Genomic DNA, 27,178 nt, shown 5'->3' with positions numbered 1-27,178 from the left:
AATTTAAATAAAAAGTTTTTAAAAAACATATTTCTGAAGTGGGTGGGATTATGGACATTGGGGAGGGTATGTGCTTTGGTGAGTGCTGTGGGGTGTGTGAACCTGGTGATTCACACACCTGTACCCCTGGGGATAAAAATATATGTTTATATAAAAAATAAAAAATTAATTAAAAAAAACATATTTCTGGACAGGAATATTGAGGATTGGAATATGTAAAGTATTTAGCATAGTACCTGACACTATTCATTAAACTGATATTTTCTGGGAGGTAGTATAGTGCCTCTTACTAAATGATCCCAAACTGATTACTCAACTTTTTATGCATTAATTTATTTGTAAAATGGAGATCATACAGTACCTATCTCATAGAGTTGTCATTAGAATTAAATAAATGAATAAGTATAATAGCATTTGCTATAAATAAAACTGAATTAAGAATAAATGAAAATAAATATGTTATCACTGTAAGTATTTGCTATGATTATTATTATTTTTACCAGCTACCATGTGTCAAGCGTCAGTAAATAGCATTTCTATTCTGTTTTTTCTTTTATGCATTAGCCTCCCTTGGAACCTGTCTTCCCTTACTAATTAATTATACTTTTCTGAGTAACTGCAGAACTGGGTATTTTTTACCAGTGATCGCATATCCAGCTTGGTGTACTATTCTTGATATTTTCACCAACAAGTCCAGAAAAAATATGTCTGTTTATAGTAAAACGATGAACAGTATAATGTTTTAGAGTCTATCAAGACCTGGGGTTTGAATCCTGATGCGCCCATCACAGAGCCTCATCCCGGGGACTCAGTGGTGTCCACGTGCCTTGCTGCTGTTGCCGTTCACACTGATCGCTGGACTAAAGCTCTGTCCACCAGGCTTCTCTGCGGTAGAGTTACCGTCTTCCCCGTTGTAATAAATAACTATCTTAGGGTGATGCTCTGACACTGTGCAGGTCGGTTTTTGTTTTTTTTTAACGTTTGCCCGCTCATTTTAACTTCCATCAGTGGATCTTGTCTACAGCAGTTAAACTGTGCTGTACGAATGGTATTTTCTAGTTCCCTCACTCTTTTTTGCCTTTATTCTATTCAGTCTAACTAAAGGTTTGTCAATTTTATCTTTTCAAAGAATCAACTTCTACTTTCCTTGATTTTTCTCTACTTTATCTGTGCCCTAATCATTATTGTTTCCTTTCTTCTGCAGGCTCTAGCTTTAGTTTATTCTTTTCTTACTTCCTGAAGTTGTAAACTTGGGCTGTAGATTTGATATCTGTCTTCGTCGTCTTCTTTTTCGTCCCTTTTTTTTGTGAGAGAAGAGAGAGTGCGTGTGTGAGTTGGGGCTGAAGAGCAGAGGGGAGAGAAATAATCTTAAGCAGACTCCGCTCTCACTGTGAGCCCAACACAAGGCCCAGTCCCAGCACCCTGAGATGACCTGAACTGAAGTCAAGAGTCAGTCACTTAACCAACTGACTGAATCACCTAAGCACTCAGAGATCTTTTTAAATATAAGTGTCTAAGGCTATAATTTCCCACTTAGCACTGCTTTTGATGTGTCCCACAAATTCTGATGTATTAGAGTTTTCTTTTCATTCATCTCTCAGTATTTTCAAATTTAATTCCCCTTGTGATTTCTACTTTGATCCATTAAGACTGTATTTTCATTTCTTTAAGTCTCTAAGTTTTCCAGTTTTCTTTCTGTTTCGGATTTCCAACTTCATCTCATTTCTGGTAGAGAAGATACTTAGTATCTATCTTTTTAAATCTATTAAGGTTTAATTTGTGGCCTAACGTATGGTATATCCTAGAGAATTTGCCACATGCACTTGAAAAAATGTGTAATCTTTTGTTGGGTACGATGTTCTCTGTGTGTCTGTTAGATCTAGTTGGTTTATTGTGTTAAGTCCTCTATTTCCTTATTCCTGTCTGGCTCTTCTATATGATTATTTTGAGTAGGTTATTGAAGTCTCCCAACTATTAGTGTAGAACTATTTCTTATTTTAATTCTTATTTTTTCTTTTTGATGGTTTTTAAAATTAGGTACATAAACATTAATAATTGTTATTTGTTGCTGGATTGAGCCTTTTATTATAAATACATAATGTCATTTTTTTGTATTTTGTAACTTTATTTTTTTAATTTTTATTTATTTATTTATTTTGTCTGATAATGAAATAGCCACCCCTGCTCTCTTTTGGTTATGTTTGGCTGAAATAGTCCATCCTTTCAGTTTCAACATATTTGTGTCTTTGGCTCTCAAGTAAGCCTCGTGTAGACTATGCATGTTTTGATCATTTTATAGTTAAATCCATTTGACCCTCTTCTCTCTTCCGATTAGAGTGATTAATCCATTTACGTTAAAGTAAACACTTACAAGGAGATTGTTCTGTCACTTTGCTATTTTTTTCAATATACTTTGTACTTTCTTTGTCTCTTGTCTGTATTACCGTCTTATGTTTAGTTTGTTTTTTTCTCTTTTTTTTAGTGAATCATTTTAATTCCCTTCTCATTTCCTTCTCTATATATTCTATAGCTATTTTCTGTGTGGTTACCATGGGGATTACATTTAACATCCTAAAATTATAACACTCTAATTTGAATTTATACCACCTTAACTTCAGTAAGATACAGAAACTGCTTCTCTGCTGCTTTGCTACTCTACTCAACCCTTTTAAGTTATTGATGTTATAAATTACATCTTTATTTTTTTTGGTACAATTGTAAATGGGATTGTTTTCTTAATTTTACTTTTTTATTAGTGTATAGAAATCCAAGAGATTTCTGTATATTAATTTTGTATCTTGCAACTTCACTGAATTAATTTATCAGTTCTGGTGTTTTTTTTGGTGGAGATTTTAGGGTTTTCTATATATAGTACCATGTCACTGCCAGTAGTGACAGTTTTACTTCTTTCTTACCAATCTGGATGCCTTTTATTTCCTTTTCTTGTTTTTTGACTGTGCCCAGACTTCCAGTACTATGTTGATTAAAAGTGGTGAGGGTCAGACACCCTTGACTTTTGCCTGATCTTAGAAGAAAGGCTGTCAGTCTTTCACCATTTTTCAAATATGGCCTTTATTATGTTGGGGTATGTTCCCTCTAAACCTATTTTGTTAAGAGTTTCTGTCATGAATGGATGTTGTATTTTGTGAAATGATTTTTCTGCATTTGTTGATATGATCATGTAGTTTTTATCCTATCTCTTATAAATGTTATGTATCATACTAATTGATTTGTGAATATCGAACCACCCTTGCATCCCTGGAATAAATCTTACATGATCGTGGTAAAGGATTTTTTTAATGTGTTGTTGAGTTTGGTTTGCTAGTATTTTTTTTAATTTAATTTTATTTTGTTTAGTTCTTTTTTACTTTTTTTTTGTTTTTTTTAAATTTCAGTGTTTCAGAATTCATTGTTTATGCATCACACCCAGTGCTCCATGCAATACCTGCCCTCCTTAATACCCACCACCAGGCTTACCCAACCTTCCACTCCCGCTCCCCTCCAAAACCCTCAGTTTGTTTCTCAGAGTCCACAGTCTCTCATGGTTCTTCTCCCCCTCCAAGTTCCCCCAACTCACTTCTCCTCTTCATCTCCCCATGTATTCCGTGTTATTACTTATGCTCCACAAATAAGCGAAACCATATGATAACTGACTCTCTCTGCTTGACTTCCTTCACTCAGCATGATCTCCTCTAGTCTCATCCACGTTGATACAAAAGTTGGGTATTCACCCTTTCTGATGGAGGCATCATACTCCATAGTATATATGGACCATATTTTATTTTTTTGGTGTTCCAAGATTCATTGTTTATGCACCGCACCCAGTGCTCCATACAATACTTGCCTTCCTTAATACCTACCACCACGCTCACGCATTCCCCCGCCCCCCTCCCCTCCAAAACACTCAATTTGTTTCCTGGAGTCCACAATCTCTCATGCTTCGTCTCCCCCTCCGATTTCCCCCAATTCACTTTTCCTTTCCTTCTCCTAATGTCCTCCATGTTATTCCTTATATTCCACAAGTGAAACCATATGATAATTGACTCTCTCTGCTTGATTTATTTCACTCAGCATAATCTCCAGTCCTGTCCATGTTGATACAAAAGTTGGGTATTCATCCTTTCTGATGGAGGCGTAATACTCCATTGTATATATGGACCATATCTTCTTTATCCATTCGCCTGTTGAAGGGCATCTTGGCTCTTTCCACAGTTCAGCAATTGTGGCCATTGCTGCTATGAACACTGGGGGTACAGATGGCCCTTCTTTTCACTACATCTATATGTTTCAGGTAAATACCCTGTAGGGTTTGCTGATATTTTGTTAAGGATTTTTGTATCCAGAGATACTGGGCTGTAATTTTTTTTTTTTTATCCGCTTTTGTTATCAGGGTGAAGTTTTCCTTCCTCTTCTATTTTTTGGAATTGCTTAGAATGATAGGTATTAATTCTTCTTAAACGTTTGGTAGGAATCATCTGTGAAGTCACCTGTGAAATCCAGCCAAAAGTCCTGGACTTTTGTTTGTTGGGAGTTTTCGATTACTGATTCAATTTCATTTCTAGTAATGACTCTCTGTTTCTTCCAGATTCAGCTGGAAGATTGTGTTTCTAGGAATTTGTCCATTTGTTTTAGGTCATCCAGTTTGTTGGCATATAATTTTTTATACAATTCTTTTATAATACTTTGGATTTCTGTATTGATTGTATTTTTCCTCTTATTTCTGATTTTATTTCTTCAAAGCCTGACAAATCTAGATAAATATTTATCATTTTTGTTGATATTTTCAGAGAACCAGCTCCTGGCCTAATTAATATTTTCTATTTTTTTAATCTCTATTTCATTTATTTCTGCTATGATAATTATTACTTAATTCCTTCTACTAGCTTTGGGGTTAGTTTGTTTTTCTTTTTCTAGCTCATTTAGGTATAAGGTTAAATTGTTAATTTGAGACTTCCCTTGTTTCTTTTTTTTTCTTTTAAGATTTTTTTTTTTTGAGTGAGTGAGAATGCCATGGATGTGGGTGAGCTGGCGGGGGTGCATGGGGGGAGGGACAAAAGGAGAGGGAGAAGCAGACTCCTGTTGAACAGAGAGCCCAAAGCGGGGCTCAATTCTAAAACCCTGGGATCATGACCTGAGCAGGCGTCTAACTGACTGAGTCACCCAGGTGTCCCGAGATTTTTCTTGTTTCTTGCGGCAGGCCTGTATTATTATAAAGTTCCCTCTTAGAAGTGCTTTTGCTATGTCCCCAAATTCTGGACCATGTGTTTGCATTTGTCTCCATGTATTTTTTAAGTTGCTGTTGGATTTCTTGGCTTACCCAGTCATGGTTTAGTATGTTGTTTTTAGCCTCTGCCTGTTTGTGTTGTTTACAGATTTTTTCCTGTGGTTGATTTCTATTTTTATATCACTATGGTCAGAAAAGATGCGTGATATGATTTGTCTTCATATGTTTATTGAGACTTGTTTTGTGGCCCAACACGTGATCTCCCCTGGAGAATGTTCCATGTGCACATGAATAGAATGTGTAGTCTGTTGCTTTTGGCTGAAATGTTCTATATATGTCTGTTCAGTCTGTCTGGTCTATTGTGTCATTGAAAGGCACTGTTTCCTAGTTGGTTTTCTATCTACATGATCTATCCATTGATGTAACTGGGGTGTTAAAGTCCCCTCCTGTTGTATTACTCTCAATTTCTGCCTTTATATCTGTAATTGCTTTATGTAATTTACACTTAAAATTTCTGTGTTTTTTAATTATGATATCCTCTTGTTGGATTAATCCCTTTATCATTGTGTAATGCCCTTTTTGGTCTCTTGCTACAGACTGTTTTAAAGTCTTTGTCTGATACACGTATTCCTAACCTGACTTTTTACTTCCATTTGCATGGTATATGTTTTTTCAGCCCCTTACTTTCAGTCTGTATGTCTTTAGGTCTGAAGTGTGTTTCTTACTGGCAGCGTATAGATGGGTCTTGCTCTGTATCCATTCACTTATGCTATGTCTTTTGCTTGGAGCATTTAATTCATTTACATTTAAGTAATTATTGATTGGTATATATCTATTACCATTTTTTAAATTTGGCTATTGGTTGTTTTGTAGTTCTTCTCTATTCCTTTCTTTTTCTCTTGATCTTGTCCCTTGTGGTTTGATGTTTTTCTTTAGTGTTATACTTGGATTCCTTGGTCTTTATGTTTTGTGTATATCTTCTAGGTTTTTGATTTATGGTTACCATTAGGTTTGTGTATAACATGTTTATAGCAGTGTATATTAAATTGTTAGTTGAGTTCAAACACATTTTAAAAGCACTAAATTTTTATCCCTCTTCCATGTTTCATGTATGTGATACCATATTTTACCTCTGTTTATTTTGTGTATCCCTTGACTGTTTCAATTTTTTTTAGATGTAATCGATTTTACTACTTTCGTGTTTTAACCTCCATTCTGGCTTTCTAAGTGATTGATCTATTACTTTTATTATATGTTTGCTTGTAACTGTGAAATTTTTTTTCCTTTTATAATTTTCTTACTCCTGATTATGGCCTTTTCTTTTCACTCAATTCCTTTTAACATTCCTTGTAATACTTGCTTAGTGGTGATGAACTCCTTTAACTTTTGTATGGGAAACTCTTTGATTTCTCATTCTAGTCTGAATGATAACCTTGCTGGGTAGAGTATTTTTGGTTGCAGATTTTTACCTCTGAACACTGAAGATACCATGCCACTTTCTTCTGGCCTACATAGTTTCTGCTGAATAATCAGTTGATAACCAATGGGGTTTCCCTTGTATATAACTTTTTCTTTTTCTTGCTGCTTTTAAAATTCTCTCTCTGTCATTACTTTTGACATTTTAATTACTAATGTGTCCTGGTGTGGATCTCTTTGGGTTGATTTTGTTAGAGGTTATCTGTGCTTTAGAGGTCTATATGTCTCTTTCCTTCCCCAGAATAGGGAGCTTTTCAGCACTTATTTCTTCAAATAAGTTTTCTGCCCCCTTTTCTCCCTCTTCTCTTTCTGGGACCCCTATAATGTGAATGTTACTATGTCTGATGGAGTTGCTGAGTTCCCTTAGCCTGTTCTCATTTTTCATTATTATTTTTTCTCCTTACTCTCTGGCTTGTTGCTTTCCATTACCATCTTCAAGATTGCTGATCTATTCTGCATTTTCAAATCTGTTATTGATGCCCTCTACTGTATTTTTTTATTTTAGTTATTAGTTATTGAATTTTTCATCTCTGACTGGTTCTTCTGTTTCCTCTCTGTTGAAGTTCTCACTGAGGTCCTCTGCTCTTCCCTCAAGTCAAGTGAATATCTTTATGACTACTTTGAGTTCTGTATCAGGTGTATTGCTTATATCCATTTTATTTATCCCCTTTGTTGTGATTTTTGTCTTGTTCTTTCATGTGGAACATACTCCTCTGTCTCCTTATTTTGTCTAACTGTCTGTGTTTGTTTCTGTGTATTAGGGAGGTCAGCTACATCTCCTGGTTTTGAAAATAGTGGCCTCATGTAACAGTGATCCTGGGGAGCTCTGTAGCACAGTGCCTCTGGTCACTAGAACAAGGTGCTCCAGGGGTGTCTCCTGTGTGGGCTATGCGTGCCCTACTATTTTGGCTGAGCCGTGTTTGCCTTCCATCCAGTCGGCTGCAGTGACTTGCTTTGCCTACTGTAGGAACACCGGGCAGGATTTGGTCCCTGCATGGTTGCGATGCCTGCCAGAGGCCAGTGGGATCTCACCGGTGGGAGGGGTCAGCAGTGAGGGCAGGTGTCCCCACTTAGTCTCTCTGCACAGCCAGCTGAAAGCTCTGCTGCTCAAACTGTGGGCGTACTAGGGTGTGGGATGTCTCCTCCCTCTCTCTACAACAGGACTCACTTTGGAGTGGCGCTGGTCCCTGTTGGGGCTGCTTGTGGGGTGGGGTAGGGCAGGAGTCACTTTGGAGGGTTGAATGGGGTTGGTCTTCACAGGAGTGCCAACGCTGGGCACCGTGGCTTGCAAGGTAGGTAGAGAGTGCTCGTGCTGGCTCCCCCAAGTGTCCAGCTATGTCGGCTGGGGGAAGGGGGAAGAGAAATGGTGCCCAGAGCACTTTCGTTCTTGGAGAGGCATCCCGAAGAGCCCTGCCCCTCCAGCATGTGTTCTGAGCTTAGTAACGAAATCGACACGTCCGCCCCAGCTGCTTTTCCAACTGCTGCGTCTGTGCTCTGTCTCCACTGAGTTATTTATTAGGCTGGGTCTCGAAGGATGGGTGCCCCTGCTGATTTTTAAAGTACCTAGAGTTCAGCTCCACTGACTTTAAAAGCTGCTAAAGTGAAATCCTGTTGGTTTTCAAAGCCAGATGCTCTCGGGATTCATCTTCCCGGGGCAAGTACCCCGTGTCCCATCCCTCATTTCTCTGTGCTCTTGCTGGTCCTCCCGTTTGCCATAAGTCTTGCCAGGAGTTTGGTTTCCAACTGCATCTCTACCCCTATCCTTTTCCATGGCTTTCTCTCTGCAGTTAACTATGGAACATCTGTCCTAGCGGTCTGCAGGTTGTTTTCAGCTGGTTGCACAAACGTAGCTGTTGTCGAGTTATGTCCGTGGACCAGGTGAGCTCAGGATCCTCCTGCTCGGCCATCTTCCTGACCACCCCCTGAAACGTACTTTTGACTAAAATGTACTTTTGACTAATGTCAAAATTACCCCCTTGATCTATGGGCTACAGAATGGATGTTGTATTAGCGGTCATGAAAACAACACTAATCTCTTTGTCCATCTCCATCAGAGATTTATGGAGACGACTGCTTTACTGAAACCTTGTGAACCAACCTCTGCCAGCTTCAGAACTTTCTCCTGTGGCTCCCTCACCTCTCTGAGCATTCCCAGAGTTGAAGACAGTCAGGGCCTTGCTCTGGGTTAGGCTTTGGGTTAAGGGAATGTCATGGCTGATGGCTCTTCTGTCCAGATCACTGAAACGTCCTCCGTATGAGCTGTAAGGCTGTTTTGCTCTCTTACCATTCATGCATTCCCTGGAGTCACACTTGTTTCCTTCATGAACTTTTCCTTTGTGTTCATAGCTCGGCTCATGCTTGGTCCAAGAGGCCTAGCTTCCGTCCCATCTCAGCTTCAACGCGCCTTCTCCACTCAGCTTAATTACATGTAGATTTTGATTTAAAGTGAGAGACTACACATCTTCTCTTGGACACTTAGAGACCATTACAGCATTATTAATTGGTTTAAATATTAGTTTCAGTATTGTGTGTCTCAAGGAATAGGGAGGCCGAGAGGGAGGGAGACCGGAGACTGGACAGTGAGAAAAGGATTCCGAAAACACACAACGTACATTGATTAAGTTCGCTTTCTTACATGGGCATGGTTCGTGGCACTGCAAAATAATTATAATAATAACATCAAAGATCACTCATCAGAGATCTCCATAAAAAAGTCTAATTGTAATAAAAAAGTTTGAAATACTGTCAGAATTACCAAAAAAGTGACACAGATACACAGTGAGCAGCAAATGCTGTTGGGAAAATGGTGCTGATAGACTTGCTTGATTGCAAGGTTTGCCGCCTTCAGTTTGTAAAAAAAAAAAAAAAACAACAATGTATTATCTGCAAAGTGCAGTGAAGCGAAGCAAAAAAAGAATGAGGTATACCTGTACAGCATTTTTAACTCCCTTTGATTAGATCGGCTGAGTCCAACTAATCCTGCTCGTGTCCTCAGCCATACGGAGGAATTGGTTATAGTGTTTATGTCATCTGGATAAAAATAGAACTGCCCTTCTTACAATGTTACTGAGTCGTCTGACCTAGGTAGGCTAGGTTCCCAGTTGTGGCAACTGACACCCTCTTTTCTTGGACATTTCTGGGGTCAGAATGGAGTGGTCAAATTGCTTTTCCGTTCTACCTCAGACTCTTACAGCGTGCCAGCCTGTTTCCTAATTCACATAGTGGAATCTATTTTCAGCTTTCCCATTCAGCAAAAGAACCCGTGTTCTATTAATCTACCTCGTTAGTCATTTAGGAATATGAACAGAGTACTGAGGATCACCACGCATATGAGAAAAACCTAAAGACAGAATAAAAGCAAACGAAGACCAAAGAATAGTTGATCCTAGTGAAAGCAGGCAAAACAGAGAACTGAAGATACATTCACAATCTCTAAGTGGTATTTGTAGAGAAGTAGGAAAAAATGTTATATTACAAAACAAAAAATAGGCTGAAAGAAATAAAGCACAAAAAAAAAAAGTAACTGTAAATTTAATGTATGATTGCTAAAATAAAACATTTCATATAAGGAATTTAAGCAAATTTGGGGGACTATCTGAGAATGAACAGCCAAAAATACAGCAGTGGAAAATACTGGAAGAATAGTTAGGACAGGAAGGCTTAATCCAGGGCACTAGGCATGTATAATAATTTAAGGGAGAAATGATCAGAACTGATCAAAGAAAATAAAATTTATCAGAGCTGAAGAAGTCTTCAGATTCAAGGTGTCTACTGGGCACTGAGCCAAAGAAAAGAAAACTGGGGCCCCTGGCTGGCTTAGTCTGTGGAGTGTTTGACTCTTGATCTCAGGGTTGTGAGTTTGAGCCCAACATTGGATGTAGAGATTACTTAGAAATAAAATCTGGGGGGGAAGAAAAAGGGGGGAGAGAGAGAGAGACAAAAAGAAAATGGAGCCTAGATACCCCTTCACACCTTCAGGAAAGTTTTGAACTATAAGGCTGAGAAAATCATCTTAAAAGCTTTCAGAAAGCAAGAATGACTACCTCCAAATAAAGGAATGAAGATAAAATTGTGTTGTACTTATTTTAGGAAAACTTAGAAGGAAATCTAATAAGGATGGAGTCCATGAAGCAACAGAATTAACAGTCTGTGTGAGTGATAAGAACTCTCAAGATGACATATGTAGAAATAGCCGGTCAGTCCCAGTAGATTGTTTGATTAAGGTTGGGTCTAATGGTAGAATAAAGAAGGAGGAGGACAAAAGATACAGGACCTTCAAGGAAAAAAAATTTTTGCTCAAGAAATTCCTAGTCCAAATGCGAAACAGCGTGAAGTATGGAACGAAATATGGACTTGTCATGAGCAGTGGGTGTAGTGTTAGAAAGTACCAGAAAGTTGGCCCAGACACATGAAACATTGTCCCTGGAGGGGCTCAGGATTATTGATGAAGACTGACCTTTCCATTTTCACTGATTAACCATGCTGTTTGATTTTACCCTAAATGATATTTCCTTACTTTCATAATACTGCAAATATTACAGTGGTGGTCAGTTTTCAGAATTAATCAATAGACAAAGCACACGGCTTAATTACAGTGACGGGATGGACTGAAAATGTCCTAAGCCCGGGGAGAATAAAAGAAATGGTACAGTTGATGAACATTTCCAAATGAAAACACGCGACTCTTTAGCAAGAAACGTGGTTCTGAGGCCCAGAGCCACAGAGGGGCACAGAGGCAGAGGCCGCAGGGGCCGCCATGGGTCTGGAGAGCAGAAACACAAATACAGGAGATTTCTCCAACCTTGGGATCCAAAAGAGTCTCTGGTGCTGAACTTGTTTGAGATGCGTTTGTATTTTGGAAGCAGATCATCTCGTTTCCTGTTTTAAGAGAACCACAGATCTAGATGAATTTTGCCCCAGGATGGACCAACCCTACCATCTCACCCATATATGACTTCACCATTGAGATGAGAGTCCAGACTTTAGAGCTAATGTTGTTGGAATGAGATTTTAGCCTGAAAGTTGGTCAAGACTTTTGGAGATGTTGGGATGTTTGAATGTGTTTTGCCTGTGAGACAAAAGTGAATTTGGGGCGATAGAGATTGAACTGTACTGGGTTGAATACTGAACCCTGAAATAGTGTTTCCACATCTTAATTCCTGGAACCTCTTAATGTGACCATGTTTGGAAAAGGGGTGTTTGCAGATAAATGAAGAATCTGAAGATAAGGAGACGGTCCTCAGTTATCTGAATGGGTCCTGCATCCAGTGACAATTGTCATTAAAGTAAGCAGAGGGAGGTTTGAGCCACACGGTGAGCAGAGACTGGAATCCTGGAGCTCCAAGACCAGCAGCTCCCAGAAGCTGGAAAAGCATCATGGAATGGATTCTTCCCCCAGAGCGTCCGAAGCGAACTTAGCTCCCTGTCTTGATTTTGGACTTCCGGTCTCCAGCACTGTGAGAGGATACATTTTTGTTGGTTAAGCCACGACATTTGTGATCATTTGTCACAGCAGTCCCATGAAACGAGCATAGACAAGTACCCAGAGGTGCGAACTTTCCCAGTTGGGGTTAGTATGTGCCGAACCAGCTTGCCTGCGATCCCAGAAGTCACACACCTGTCCCTCGGCCCAGCCCCGCTCAGAGGGCGAGGCCCACAGTCACAGAACCCGTGATCTCTCTTGACCATTTGGCAGCACAGCAGCATCACTGTCACCCCGCTTTTCTTAGCGTGAAGTCACAGTCCATCCCGTCAGGCACTTGGGAATCCTGGCATGACAGTTAAAGGTCTGGCTACGGGTTCTTGCTGAGGGATGAGCCTGCTTCTCACACCATAGTGGTAGCCCTGGCCCCCGGATCACCATATCAGGTAGGAAGAAAGAAAGTTATGGTGACGTGGGCACGAATATCAGAGTCCTAACACCATCCCCGCCTACCCCCGGTTCCCCACGTCCTCCAGAGAAATGGAGGCCTCTGTCGAGCGGGGACCCCTCCCTCCAGCCTTCCTCATGTTCAAAGTGAGCCCACTCGGGAAGGCCTGGACTCCAGGAAGCGCTCTTCGTGTCTTTTTCTTCTCCCATTTTAGAGAACATGTTCGCATTTCCATTCCCGTTCTTAATCAGATTCTTTCCTGCCCTGTCCATCTGATGTGATACCTTTTTGCCCGTCTTTGGTTGCTATGGACTGTAAAGTATGTTTCTGGGTGTGATGACATGTAACTCGGGGTCCAGATTGGCATGGTATCTTCTGTGCTAGTCTTTTTTATAATGGTTTGAATTTTTCTCTACCAGTGAGTATGCAAATCCCAGTCCTGAGTAATTTTTTGTCCCTGTCAGGTCCCATGTATCGCCTCGGGGAATGCTGGCATGCTCCACTGTAGTGTATTTGCCATCCGTGGGGTCTCTATTTCACTCACTTCTCTAACCTTAATTATTTCCTTCTTCCTACTAACTTACAGTGTTCCTTTTTGGGTTCCTTAAGGTGGAAATTTAGGTTATTTGAGATCTTTATTCTTAATGTAAAAAACTTAAACTCTTTAACTATAAACTTTTCTCTTTGAACTCCTTTTGCTGTGTTCTGTAAATTTCAATATGTTGTGTTTCCATTTTATTTGTCTTAAGTTTAAAAAATTTTTCTTTTGATTTCTTCTTTGACGCATTACTTATTCTGCAGTATTTTAATTTCTATATATTTGTGAAATTTCCAGCTTTCTTCCTGTAATTCATTTTTCATTTCATACTGTGTTGGTTGGAAAAGATACTTGATATGGATAAATCTTCTTAAGTTTGTTAAGAGTTGTGACCTAATATATTATCAGTCAGGGAGAATGTTCCATGTGTGCTTGAAAAAAAAATGTGTATTATCATGCTGTTCGATGGAGTGTTCTGTATCTGTTTGTTAGTTCCATTTGGCTAATGTGTAGTTCAAGTCCGTTATTTCCTTATTGACTTTCTATCAGGATGATCTGTCCATTGTTGAAAGTGGGTTATTTGAGTTCCCTACTACTATCATATTGCTGTCTATTTCAGTCTTCAGATTTGTTAATAATTATATGTATTTACTATTGTTATAGCCTCTTAGTGAGCAGACTCTCATAGCATTATATAGTGACCTTAGTTTCTCATTACAGCTTTTGACTTAAAGTCTATTTCATCTGAGATAAATATAGGTACCCCTGCTTTTTTTTACCTGGAACATTTTTTTCATCCCTTCACTTTCAGCCTGTGAGCTAAAAGCTTAAGTTAGTCTCTTTTAGGTAGCATAGAGTTGGATCTTGCTTTTTTTTTTTTTTTTTTTTTTTTAATTTACTTAGCCACTCTGTGTCTTTTAATTGGAGAAAGTAATCCATTTGCATTTAAAGTAATTAAAATTAATAAAGATTTGCCATCACCATTTTATTACTTTTTAATTGTTTTGTTTTTGCAGCTCCTTTGTTTTTCTACTTTTCTTACTTTTTTGTAGATTGATGATTTTTTGTAGTGCTATAACTTTGATTCTTATTTATTTTTATTTGTGAATCTATTATAATCTTTTGCTTTGTGATTACCGTGATGTTCATGATACATCTTACTGTAATAAGTCTGCTTCAAGCTGATAACATCTTCAATTGATTGAAAAAGTTCTACACATTTATTCCTCCCCCAATCTTGTATGTTATTGATGTCCAAATTTACTTGTTATGTTGTAGCAAAATATTCTAGCTATAGTTATTTTTAACACATTTGTCTTTAAACCTGTATGCTGGAGGTCAGAGTGATTTGCATACTACTTTTGCAGCATTACAGTGTTTTGACTTTTACTATATATTTACCTTTTTCTAGTGAATTTGATACTTTTATATGTTTTCATGTTACTAATTAGCATCTTTCATTTCAGCTTGAAGAACTTCACTTACCATTTTATGTAAGGCAGGTCTAGATGTGATAAATTCCCTCAGTTTTTGTTCTTCCGGGAAAGTCTTTATCTCTCCTTCATTTTTGAAGGACCACTTTGCTGGGCAAAATATTCCTGGTTGGCAGCTTTTGGTTTTGTTTTTGTTTTTCTTTCATCACTTTGAATATATCATCCTACTCTCTCCTGGCCTGCAAAGATTCTGCTGAAAAATTCACTAACAACCTTACTGGGGTTCCCTTGGTGGATTTTTTTTTTTTTCTTGCTGCTTTCAAAATTCTCTTTGATTTTTGAGAGTTTGGTTAAAATGTATCTTAATAAAGATCTCTTTAGGTAGAATCTCCTTGGGTATCTTTGAGTTTTGTGTACCTGAGTGGCCGTATCTCTCCCCAGATTTGGGGACATTTTCAACTGTTATTTCTTTAAATAAGTTTTCTGTCCTTTCCTTTCTCTCTTCTGCTGAGACTCCCACGTGTGAGTATTGTTTCACCTGGCAATAACTCCCAAGCCACATACGTTTCTTCCCTCTTTTTCATTCTTTTTTCCCCCTCTCTGCTAACTGGGTAATGTCAAGAGGGCTGTCCTCAAGTTTGTACATCCTTTCTTCTGCTTGATTGAGCCTGATTCGAAACTCTCTATTGCATTTTTCATGTATTCCTTGTATTCTTCAGCTCTAGAATTTCTGTTTCGTTTATATGACTTCTATATCTTTGTTGAACTGCCACTTTGTTCATGTATTGTCTTTCTGACTTCATTGAATTATTTCTCTGTGTTTCCTTGAAGCTCGCCGAACTTCTTTATTTTGAATTCTTGGTCAGGTAACTCTCAAGTCCATTTCTTTGATGTCAGTTACTGGAAAGTTATGGTGTACCTTTAGAGATGTCATGTATCCTCTCCTTTTGTGTGTTTCTAAGGTCTTCACATTGCTATCTGAGCCTTTGAAGGAGTGCTCATCTCTTCTAGCCTTTCTGGACTGGCTAGACTGGCTTCTTCAGGGAAAGACTTGAACCTGAAGGTGACTGTAAGCATGCCAGCTGGGTGCGGCCCAGTGTCTGGTTCCTGGGAGGGTCCAATGAAGTGGTCCTCATGTAGCTTTTCAGCTGAAACCGACATCACTGAAGTCTGGGGAGGTCTTCTGTGGCTAAGCCTGTAGAAATCCTAGGGGTAGTGGCAGTGGCTGGGGCTCCTGGGATCCCGAGAAGGGAGTCCCTTTGGGTACCAGTTGTGATGTGCTGGCGGTAAGTGCCAACAGAGCTGCTGTCCTGGGACCCAGTAGCAGCGAGCAGAGCAGTCACAACGCCATTCCGGTTATGTTCAGTCAAAGCCCCAGCTTGTGCCCCCGGGGGCAGGGTACAGAGCGACAGCAGTGTGGCTCCGACAAGTGCGGGTCAGAACCCCAACTTAGGCTCAGGGCGGCTCAGCCCCACAGCCCAGGACCATTCCTGGCAAATTTGAGCCGCAGCTGGGTGCTGGGCACAGAGCGGGATGGGCTTCACAGCAGCAGCGCAGCCCTGCTTAGAGCGGGTCAGAGTCCCAGCTTGGCACGTGGGAGGATGCAGAGCAGTGGCGGCCGCAGTGCGACCCCTGGTCTGGCAGGTCAGAGCCCTGACCCGGGACTCGGGCCGCGGGAGCGGGTGGGGATGCGCAGAGCCGCTGCCGCTCGGCCTCGTGGACGGCAGAGTTCCGTGGCGTCCGGAGAGCGGGCACAGCAGCACCCGCGGCCCCGGGGGCACGGCTCACCGCAGCGCCATTCCAGTCCCGGGGCGGAGACGTGCGCACTCGGGGCAGCTCTGTCGGCTGAGTTCAGTGTTTGCGGAGACCGTGGGCCGTGTGGTAGCCAAGGCTGCAGACAGACGTGGCGGTGGTGGGGCTCTCTGGGGTGCTCTTGCTCTCATTTTCCTCATGCGGCCAAACCGTGCCGAGCAGATCCCTCCCGGGTCCTGGCCGCTCTGGACAGTGGGGTGGGGGGTGGCAGGAGGCTTCCTGCGCTTTCTCATCGGCTGAGCGAGTCTGTTTGTCTTTAACTCTCCAGGGTTTCTGCTGCTTTATCGCTTTCGCTGATTTCGTGGTAGTCCGGAGCTTTCCCAAAGCTGTCTGGCCCTCTGTCTTGCTGACGTCACCCTGGTAATCCTGGTGCAGACGCCAACTGTTCAGTGGTCCCTAAGAGCAGTGTCAGGCCCGGTATTCCGTTAGGACCACAGGATTCAGAAGAGCTGATGTACCTACATTATGGTTATGGTTCATTAGAGCCCAAAGACATAGATTAAGATCAGCAAAGGGAAAGGCACATGGGGCGGTGAGGACAAACCAGATGTCAGCTTCCTCGTGGTCTCACCTGGCCATGCTTCATCCTCCCAGCACCAGGGAGGGACAGTGAGTACCAGCTGCTGTCAACCGAGGAAGCTCACGGAAGCTTTCACGTCCGGGATTTGGGTGGGTCAGTCATGTAGCTCTGCATCACGGCTCGACTTCCCGCGCTGCTCAGACTCTAGCCGTCCTGAGTCAGCTCAGGTGCACAGCACTCACCATCCTTACAGCTGTTTGTATAAACTGTCCAGTCAAACCGGTACCATGTGGCCCCAGGTCGCTGGCATACAAAAACTCCTTATCAACCAGAGTATTCAGGGGATCCAAGTTTATTTCGCAGGAGCTGGCCAAGGGCCAGTCCTGAGGAACGGCTGTTCTGGTGAATGCACCGAGTTTAAGCAGTCCACACCTGCTCCATCAACCCTTGCCTACACACGGACCCTCCGAAACACCAAGCCAGGGCTTCGGCTTGACCATGACATCGCTGTCTCCTTGGCTCTTCAGTTACTGCTGGTAGACCTTACCCAGAACTTCTGAGCATCATCTGCCAGCTGCTGAGGTCCCCTCTTCCAGATTCTCTGGAGCGTCTGCGTTAAACACTGTGCCAGTGACTGTGGTTTGCTTGGGAAACAGACAGTGAGTGGATTCACTTTGATTCATTGTACCTTCATCTGCTCATTGTGATCTTAGGGGTCTGAGTTCGTTTGTGTTCTGGTTTGCTTCTTGCAATTTATGAAGCTTGTCATTCTTTAGCAACATATGCTAAAGGTTCACTATTTCTTGTTTCATTCAGTCATTCTTTTAATAAATATAAATTGAACGCCTAATTATGTGAGATGCCCGCTCTGGGCACTGAAACTACTGAATGAATCAACCTGATCCAACCCCACCCCCCATCAGAAATTACACTCTAGCCGGGACACAGACAATACGCAACACACGGAATAAATGAGTCAGTCACAGTGAATGTAAGACGCTAATGCGTACTAATGGAGAACAATAAAGTAGGGTAGGGAATGAAGGAAGACTGGCAGGAGCGATGTTTGTGGTTTTTGCAGTTTTAAATAGATCACAGAAGGGCTCATCATGAAGGTGAACTTTCAGTGAACACTTGAAGGGGACAAGGAAGCAAGCCCTTGAGGTGTTTTGGAGACAAGGATGTTGCTGATGGACGGCGTCACAGTCGGAAAGGCCGCGAGCAGCAGCCAGGGGAGCGCACCGTCAGAGCAGCCAGGAGTGTGGAATGGCTTGCGTGGAGCTGAGGCTTGTGTGGCTACTTGTAGGTGTCATAAGAATATTAGTTTTTACTCTACGTCACACGGGAAGCCATGGGAAATTTTTAAGCCGTGTAACGACATCATCTGGTTTTCATTTGAAGAGCATCTCTTTGGCTGCGCTGTTGAGAGCAGGGCGTGGGGAGGAAGCAGGGAGCTCTTAGGAGTTCGTGGCAATAATCCAGATCTTGGGTGATCGTGGCTTACATCAGGGTGACAGCAGTGGAGGTGGAAAGACACAGTCAGATCCTGGTTGTATGTTGATGCTGAGCCAACAGGATTCCTGACAGACCGAATGTAGGGCGTGAAAGAAAGAAAGGGGCTGAGGATCACTGCCCGGTCTTCAGCCTGAGCGATGGCAAGGATGGGGTTGCCGTTCTCTGCAGTGGGGACTTTGTCCTTGTGTGTGTCTGTGTGTATGTGGGTGTGTGTGTGTGTGGGAAACAAACTTTTTGATGGCAGGTGAGAAACTAGGCTTTTTTGTTTTTGTTTTTGTTTTTAAGATTTTATTTATTTTGAGAGAGAGAGAGATTGAGAATGTGAGGAGGAGAGGGGAGAGGGAGAAGCAGTCTCCCTGCTCTCAAAATGGGGCTTGAACTCATGACCCCAGGATCATGACCTGAGCTGAAGGCAGGCAATTAACCAACTGAGCCACTCAGGTGCCCCTAGAAACTAGGTTTTGGACACGCCAAATATGGTGTTTCTGTTACACATCCAAGTTTAAGTCACCTGCTAGACATCCATATCAAGTAGATGTTTCTAGAGCTGAGGGACCTATTTGGAAGTCTGTCACCAGAGAGGCTATTTGGAGCCATCATGAGGACAAGAGGTCTGAGGACTGAGTCCTGGGGGCAGTCCTAGAATAAGGGTTCAGAGATAAGAAACCAGCAGAAAATTGAGAAAATGGAACTACTGATGAGGAGGGGATTAAGAGATTCTGATATTCTAGAAACCAAGAGAAGTCTTTAGGAGAAGAGTGTCATCAAATGTGTTAAGTATCACTCATGACTTCTTTTCCATGAAGGAAGTAGATCACATTTTGGAAAGATGAAGGAGCAACGTTGAGATAAAGAGAGAAGCTTCATGAGAGGCTCCTGGACTTGGAATTGACAGACCTGGGCCCCAGTCCCAGCTCAGTAGCTTGGCAGGTGTAAGGTAGCACATGTCCCAGGCATGGGAGGAAGCCTGGAAAGTTCGAGGACAGCCGTAACGAGGACTGGGAGAGTGACCTCAGTAGAGGGGGTGAAAGAAGCCTCGAAGATTGAGCTGAGGTTGGAGAGGGAACTGTTACGGGTCCAGTCAGTGTTTATGTGACTTCTTTGCCCTTCAGATGTGGTGAGAAGGTCGAGACAGGTTTATTCCAATGTTGGGAGTTAAAGGGGCAGAAGGAAAGAAGGCAGAGCAGTGAAGGGCAGGATAAACCAACAACATAGTCTACAATTTAGGAAAGACTAGGTTCCAAAGTGACTGCATCGTGATCAAAGTCAAAGGAGCCCACGCAGCCCTTCTTCCAAGCACTGCTTAGAACCAGAGGATCCAGAACAGAGTATGAAATGACAGCGCTTGAGAAAGGCGATGCGGTGTTCATAGGCAGCAGTGAACGACTGTGCTTTCGTTTTCTGCTTCAAGGCGAAAAAATGGTGAAGAAGGAGAAGTCGGCACAGCGCGAAGCCAGTCTGGTGCCCGGAGAGTGGGAGAGCAGGACAGGGCTGATCCGGGCGGCGCCCATGTGCTCAAAAAGGGGAAGTGAGGAGCCCACATTTAGAGCATGAAAAGTGGGACGTCTTTCCTGTGGGGTAAAAAAGTGTATACATTGCTAACCTGTGGCGTCAAGACAGAGGAACCTAACCATCCCTGGGACGCTGTGGTTTAATTGAGAGTAAGTGAGCTGGGCCACAGACCGCTCTGCCCTGCTCGCACTATTGCGTGCCCTCGCCCTCTCCTCTCCTGGGGCTTTGTTACTGCTCGGACAGAGGAGGGAAGTGCTTTGCACTTTGCAGAGTGGAAAGCGCCCAAGTAGGGGGATACTAAGCCTTTGAATTGGGGGCGGTGGAGTGGAGCCCAACCGACCTTAACGTGAGCCTTAGACGGGGCACCAGTACCGCCCATTTCACCTGTGGCTTGAGCAGGTTAATTTCTGGGAGCCTCAGTTTCTTCATGCAAAATGGGAATAATAAAGCCTACCTTGTTGAGTTGCTGTAGGGATTAAAGGACATGAAACCCTTGTTGACGCTGATAGTGGGTTAGAGATCACTTCCTCCCCTTCCCTGCCATGTCCTGCCCCTCACCACCCATGAAATACCTACTGACCGCTCGACAGTAGGGGGATGGGGGCGGCAAATGAAGGCAGAATTTTCGACCACGTGTAGCAGAAGGGAGTGATTGATTGGAAAAGATGGGGAAAATAAATGTGAGGAGGACACTTCTCCGCCTCATAGCCTCAAGAAATAAAATTCCATTCCTCGGAGAGAAACTAGATTTAAAAATTCATTAGTTAGTATGTTGCCATGGATGAATATACATGAAACTGAATTTCAGAAGCTTTGTCAGGAAAACGTTACCCTCCTATTGCACACCCAAGCATTTTTAGCCCTCTTCATTTGTAGTCCTCATCAACGAGTGGATTTTTTTAAAAAGCATCACATTGTTTTAGCCACTAAGTTTTATCGCTGTTATTTTTAAATTTTTGTTTTGACATGTTGCTTTTAACTGTAATTAAAAATTATTGGCATCTGTGTTTACTTTTTAGCTTGTGCATACCTTATCTTCATTGCAGAAACTAATTAGTATGTGAAGTAGAGTCCCATTAAATCTGCATTAAGGGGGAAGAATTCTAATCTGATCATATGTAAAAAATGGTAGAAAATGCATTTTAATATTTGAAAGATACGTACACAGTATTAATTCCGTTCCCATTCTTACAATAAAGAAATACTGTCTTAGCATTTGTTTCCATACATCTTGCCTTGGCTCCTTCCCTGTGGTTAGGCAGATTGTACAACTCAGGGGGTGGGGGGCGGGGGAACTAATCTTCACTCCTGAAATTTACGAAGTGGTTTAGGAAAATAACTATTGTATGTGGTGGGACTATTTTAAAAAGTAGAATGGGGGTGCCGATGTGGCTTAGTCGATTGAGCGTCGGACTCTTGCTTTTAGCTCAGATCCTGATTGCAGGGTTGTGGGAGTGAGCCTCGCTTTGGGCTCCGTGCTCAGCCAGGAGTCTGCTTGTCTCCCTCTCTCTCTTCTCCCTACTCACAGTCTCTCTCTCTGACTCAAATAAATAAGTAAATAAATCCTTATGAATAAAAAAAAGGGGGCACCTGGGTGGCTCAGTTGGTTGAGCATCTGCCTTCAGCTCGGGTCATGATCCCAGGGTTGTGGGATCGAGCCCCTTGTCTGGCTCTCTGCTCAGCCAGGAGCCTGCTTCTCCCTCTCCCGTTCCCTGACACCCCTCCTGCTTGTTCTCTCTCTCTCTCTCTGTCAAATAAATAAAATCCATAAAAAATAAAAAAAATTTAAAAGGCAGCATGAACTACCCTCTGGAAATACTTTCTGAAGCACTAGAATATCTTTTCTGGTTTCAAATGGGTTTCACATCTGGCCTCCAGTGGCTTAGCATCTGCAAGCACAAGCTGCAGAAATGGTGGCTCTTCTGTGACGCTCCTTCTGACTGCTTGCGAAGAGATATTGCTTTTGAGACACCCTCACGTTGGAGGCAGGTAACCTTTGGATATTACTGTTAACTTTGTATCTCAAAAAGATCTCAAGACAGCCCCCTTTTCTTCTGCTCCTGCTGCTACCATGGTCGTGGGGCCATCCTCACTTCTCTCTCGGACCCCTTGTTGTCTCCTGCTTGATCCTTGCTACTTTTGCTGTCCTGCTACTCAGAGGAGCCTGAGTAAACTTCTAAAAGTAGAAGTCAGACGGTGTCACCCCTGGCCTCTCCCATCACCTCAGCACCCACCATACACTTCTCCAGTAATGTTAGTTTTTCTTCATTACGCGCGGAGGCTGGAAGGGAGGAAGGCTGGAAGTGGCAGGAAGACACTGCCACTCATCAGCATTAGTAATTACTTATTAAGTTGGTTATTTACCCATCCATTCTGTCTTCTGCACTAGCTGGTGACTCCTTGAGCAGAGGGATCGTGATGTTGTTTTTTAAACCGTTTCATACCTGCACTGTCAGCAGCCTTCCGTTGAGGGCACATCAAGGGTTTTGGTTTTTAATGGTTGAATTTGGTTGTGTTTGTCACAGAGTAGCCTGCATCATGCTTCCCGATGAGTTCGTGGGCATCACGTGATCCCCTGAACTGTGGGAGGGCCTCTGCTTTTTCCCCTTGAACCCTGACCACCATCTGTGTGGGGAGACACAAAGTTCCCCAAGGGCAGGGATCCTTGTCTTTGTTGTTTGGGGCCGTGTTTGCAGCGTGTAGAGCAAGCCCAGAATAGGTTTGGTGTGTATTTGTGGAAGGGATGAGTGTTTGAATTAATGAAGTCCCACACCCCTGACATCTGGAATTGATTTCTATGATAAGCAAGAGTTCAGTTCAGCAAACCTTTACTAAGTCTCTACTGTGAGCTTCTCATCACGCTGGGCACTGTGAGTGCAGAATCCGTAAGTGAGGCTGTCATTTCTGTTTGTGATTTGGTTTGCACTAAGATGCGTGCTCTTTTTCTGATTCGTTTAGAAACTATAGTATGATGTGACAGAGGCTTTCGAATCGTTTGAGCGCTTAAGCCTGATTCTTATTAAACAGATAATTCGGGCGTGGTTTCATACCCACGCTTTGTTTCACTACCAGTTTTAGACCTCATGTTGTTAATTTCACTTGCCTTGTTCAGACGTGGCTGGTCCTGCCCTCTTGGAATGGCTTCTGGGGCTTAGCATCTTTGATCAGTCTATTTTTCATTTATCTTCGAGGTCTGACTGAGGTCAGATGATAAATATAATGCAGTGACCCAGTGTTCTGCTCTCCACATCTTACTTACAATCTAATTGTGATTTGCTGACAGTGAGGAGACATTAATCCAGCAAGAGCTTCGTTTCGAATCTTGCTAGAGGCAAACACCAGAGATGCTGTGTTAGTTTCAGCGGTGTCTTCCTTTCCTTTCTTCTTGAAGATGGTATTATTTTTGAAATACGAAACATTTTTCCCGTTTTCCATATGTTGAAGAAAATATCTCCTAGTTCATTTTTGATGTCAAGATGGGATTTATGTACAAGATTGGGGAAATACACTTATTTTTGGTTTGAGATACACCCAGATTTTTAAAAATTTCACCTAAAGTAGGTTGTGACTTTTCTTTTTCTTTTTTTTTTAAAAGAGGCACGTTAAAAAGCCACAAGCAAAAAGATACAATTTTTATATTCTGTTTCTATTTCTAAAATGTACAGTTGACAATTAAATCTTATCTATATATTCTGTGTTCCTATTTTCAGGAACTGATTTTTCTCTTAAGTAGGAGACTTACAAATTCTATGGTCTTTACTGAAATACATCCTTTATATCCTCCTGAATAAGATATATTACAAACATGGAAATATTAACTCTTCCATGCCTAAATATTAGCCACTAAGACATTGCCTTCAAGGGGGGAGGTTAACTATTGAATCATCTGTGTCCCTGGTAACTTTTTGGTGATTTTTGTATCATTAGCAATATAATCTGATTAAGTAAGACTGAATGTGTACAAGTTTATTATATCTTACAACCATCTGATTTAAATGATTAATTTGATCTTTTTTTGAAGGAGTTTAGGAGGAATAGCATAGCAATAAAGGAAACACGTCTTCGTCTCTTCACATCTTTTTCTGTCTCTGGGTTTAAACTCTTCTGGTCTTAGAGAAATAGTGAAAATTGGATATTACTAGTGCTTAGTACATATATTAAAGACTTGCCTTTTTCTTTTGTAGGACGAAGTGGCACATACTCTAACTGAAAGCAGAGTATTAAAGAACACTAGACATCCCTTTTTAACAGTAAGTGACTAAAGGGCAGATGTGATCATCATAACGTTTTAAACTTAAAGGGTGTTTTACTGCAACAACTAAGCCATGAAAAATAGCATTTATTTAGGCATACCATTTTCTTTGTGGAATGACTGTAAGTCTGATTTCTTTGACATTATTGCAGTGTATGGTCTAAGTTTACAATATGTATGCCTTTGTCTTCCCTGCTCTTAAACATCCACCCTTTTTTTGAGACTTATTTTTTCCCTCATGAATTTGACTGCCTTCAAAAACAAAAACAAAAAACCGTAGAGCAAATATGTGGAGACCACTGAGAAAATGGTAGACTTACAAGAAATTCTTAGTATTAAATGTGAGGGTTTTGTGTTTCCTTTGTTTATTGGCTTCTGATAAATATTTAAATGATCAGGCAGCTTTGCTTGTCTCCAGATATGAAAGGCAGAAAATCTTGACTGAAAATTTTTTATAGAAATTGAGACTTCCCTTAAGTATAGAGTACTTTAAGAGACCTAGGAATACTGAATACATTAAATTAAAGGTAGGATAAGTCATGGTATGTTTTCTTGATTTACATGCATATTACTTGTTTAGAAAGAAACTGATTTTTGTAGTCTTATACTTAGGTCACTTGTAGTAGAGACAAAATTTCTTCCTGGTTCTATTGAAGTGTATTAAGATTAAAAATAACAAGATGGAATTGGGAGGGAGACAAACCATAAGTGACTCTTAATCTCACAAAACAAACTGAGGGTTGCTGGGGGGAGGGGGGCTGGGAGAAGGGGGTGGGATTATGGACATTGGGGAGGGTATGTGTTTTGGTGAATGCTGTGAAGCGTGTAAACCTGGTGATTCACAGACCTGTACCCCTGGGGATAAAAATATATGTTTATAAAAAATAAAAAATTTAAAAAAAAATAACAGGTAGAAAAGAAAGAGAAAAAAAAGTAGTAACAGGTAGACTTTCCAAAAGGGGAACCTTTTAAAGATTTAGGATTATGTAAAATAGGAATGTTTCCAGAGGCATGATCCGACCCCTAGACTGACTTTGTTACCCTGCTGTGTTTATATTGTCCAGTATAGAAAGTTAACCCCAAAGTTCTGATATCGTTAACTTATACAATTATATGAGCCAACTCTGTTGAATTCAGGCATGTTATGCACCTACCGGGAATGCAAAACACAGTGTTGAAGTGAGAAGCCTGAGCATAACTGCTGTGTTCCTAGGACTTCCCCACGTGAAGGCCGTGCAGCTGGGGATTTCAGGGACGAGACAGCACAATAGACCGAGAGGTGCTCATCATAATTACTAAGTGCATTTTTACTTAAAATTTTAATTTTAACCTTTCCCCTAACAGTAGCCAATGCTGATCTAAACAAAATTTGTTTTATGTCCTTCAAAACTCTTCAGCTCTCTTAAGGAGTGAGTAGACTCTTCAGGACAAGAACAATTCGTTCCATCCCTCAAGCTTACTGTTTCTAAGTATTCTATTTTGGTATTGTTATAAGAGTACTGGATTATAATGTAACATTTTTTCTTTTTCATTTCAAGTCCTTGAAATATTCCTTCCAGACAAAAGACCGTTTGTGTTTTGTGATGGAATATGTAAATGGTGGAGAGGTGAGTCAAGAAGTAAACCCAGCACTTGCGCGGGCGTGGTAGTATTGTCATCAGTTTTCTTAATTACTGAAAGTATAAGTTATAATGTAACAGGTTTCTACTTCCTGGCAAGGATTTGTATAGCTCCTGAGGAGATGGGAGCTGAATCATTTCTAATGGTCGCTTATATTTTTCATAACTGCCTTTACGTATTGGAAAGTGTAATCCTATTCTTTTTCTCTCTGTATTTCTTTAATGTAAAATGTTTTAGCACAAATATGCTTAATGGAAATCATATGATTTAATTTGGAAAGCTGGAAATATAGGATTTATGATGCTTTGCAAAGTTCTTTCCAAGTATTTGTGAAACTGGTAAAAAGATTATTTAGCCGATCTTCAACTCACTTGAGCCATAGTCTATAGGAACATCGTGGCAGAGTTCCCTCTTCTTTTACCCAGTAGTTAGATAACCTTGACTACATTGGAGAGACTTGAAAGGATCTTGTAGTTTTGAAGAGAAATGCAGTTAACGTCCTATTCCTTTGTTCCCTGTCCTTTGTCCTCCGTGTTTTGTATCGTGCGAGGGAAATTTTTATTTACTGGAATAGTTGATTGGAAATATTTTACACTGTGGGTTTTCTGAAATTAATTTAATTATTAAATAGGGGATTTTATTTCACAGACCTGAAAATATTTTCCAAAGTAAATGGATTAAATATCCTCTACAGAATATGTTCTTGTATAGAAGTATCTGACTTGTAGGAATTACTTCATTTGCAAGCATTCATCCACTCATTAGGTAATCACATTCGAAATGCCAAGGCAGTGTGGGCTTGCCAGAAGGTGCTAAGACGTCATCCTTTCTATGAAGACGTTTGTAATTTACCTTATAAATAGGAACACACAGTGAAAGACCTAAGTGCTTATCCGTTCATATTAGAAAATGCTTTATGAAAAAAAAAAAAAGGAAAATGCTCTCTGGGTGATCCAGCATCAAGGGCAGATGTTCCAGGCTTCCTGGGATTTCAGCTGGAGACTCTTTAGGCAGAGGGAATCGCGTGAACAGAAGCACCAGGTGAGCACAAGGCAAGGAGAACCCGAGTGGCTGGATGAGAATAGCCCCAAGGTGGTCTGAAAAAGTACAAAGACAATGAACTTTGTGGAATTGCGCAGGACCGGTCCGCCCTAACAACCAGGGAATATGGTGTGGGTGAAGGGTCGAAGGTGGCTTTGAGTTGGAATCAAGGAGAACTAACGGAGTAAACGTACAGAGAATGCGTTGAGGGTAAGGCTGTAAATTTGGTTTCTAAAAGGGTTTTCCTAAGGATCCAAGGAAATGTGTATGTCGAAAGATCATGGAAATATCACAGAGATACCACAGAAAATAAGTAAGGGGTCAGAACTCTGGGAACAGATTTGTGAGCCATTTCTATAAAGGTT

The 27,178-nt window shown here is 41.3% G+C and overlaps 1 protein-coding gene across 2 annotated transcripts in view; it reads left to right on the top strand.

Moving 5' to 3' along the window:
- AKT3 (AKT serine/threonine kinase 3) overlaps nt 1–27,178 on the top strand; it is a 303,429-nt gene that overhangs the window by 182,140 nt on the left and 94,111 nt on the right. For both annotated transcript variants that reach the window (XM_082702257.1, XM_082702258.1), the window contains 2 exons: nt 24,085–24,150; nt 25,691–25,759. In XM_082702257.1, coding sequence (XP_082558383.1) covers nt 24,085–24,150; nt 25,691–25,759 — 135 coding nt within the window. The remainder of the gene's footprint in view (nt 1–24,084; nt 24,151–25,690; nt 25,760–27,178) is intronic.

This window comes from Mustela nivalis (genome assembly GCF_964662115.1).
Source record: "Mustela nivalis genome assembly, chromosome: 16".
Classification (NCBI taxonomy): domain Eukaryota; kingdom Metazoa; phylum Chordata; class Mammalia; order Carnivora; family Mustelidae; genus Mustela; species Mustela nivalis.
Note: the sequence above shows the minus strand (reverse complement) of the source record. Positions and strands in the feature narration are given on the sequence as shown.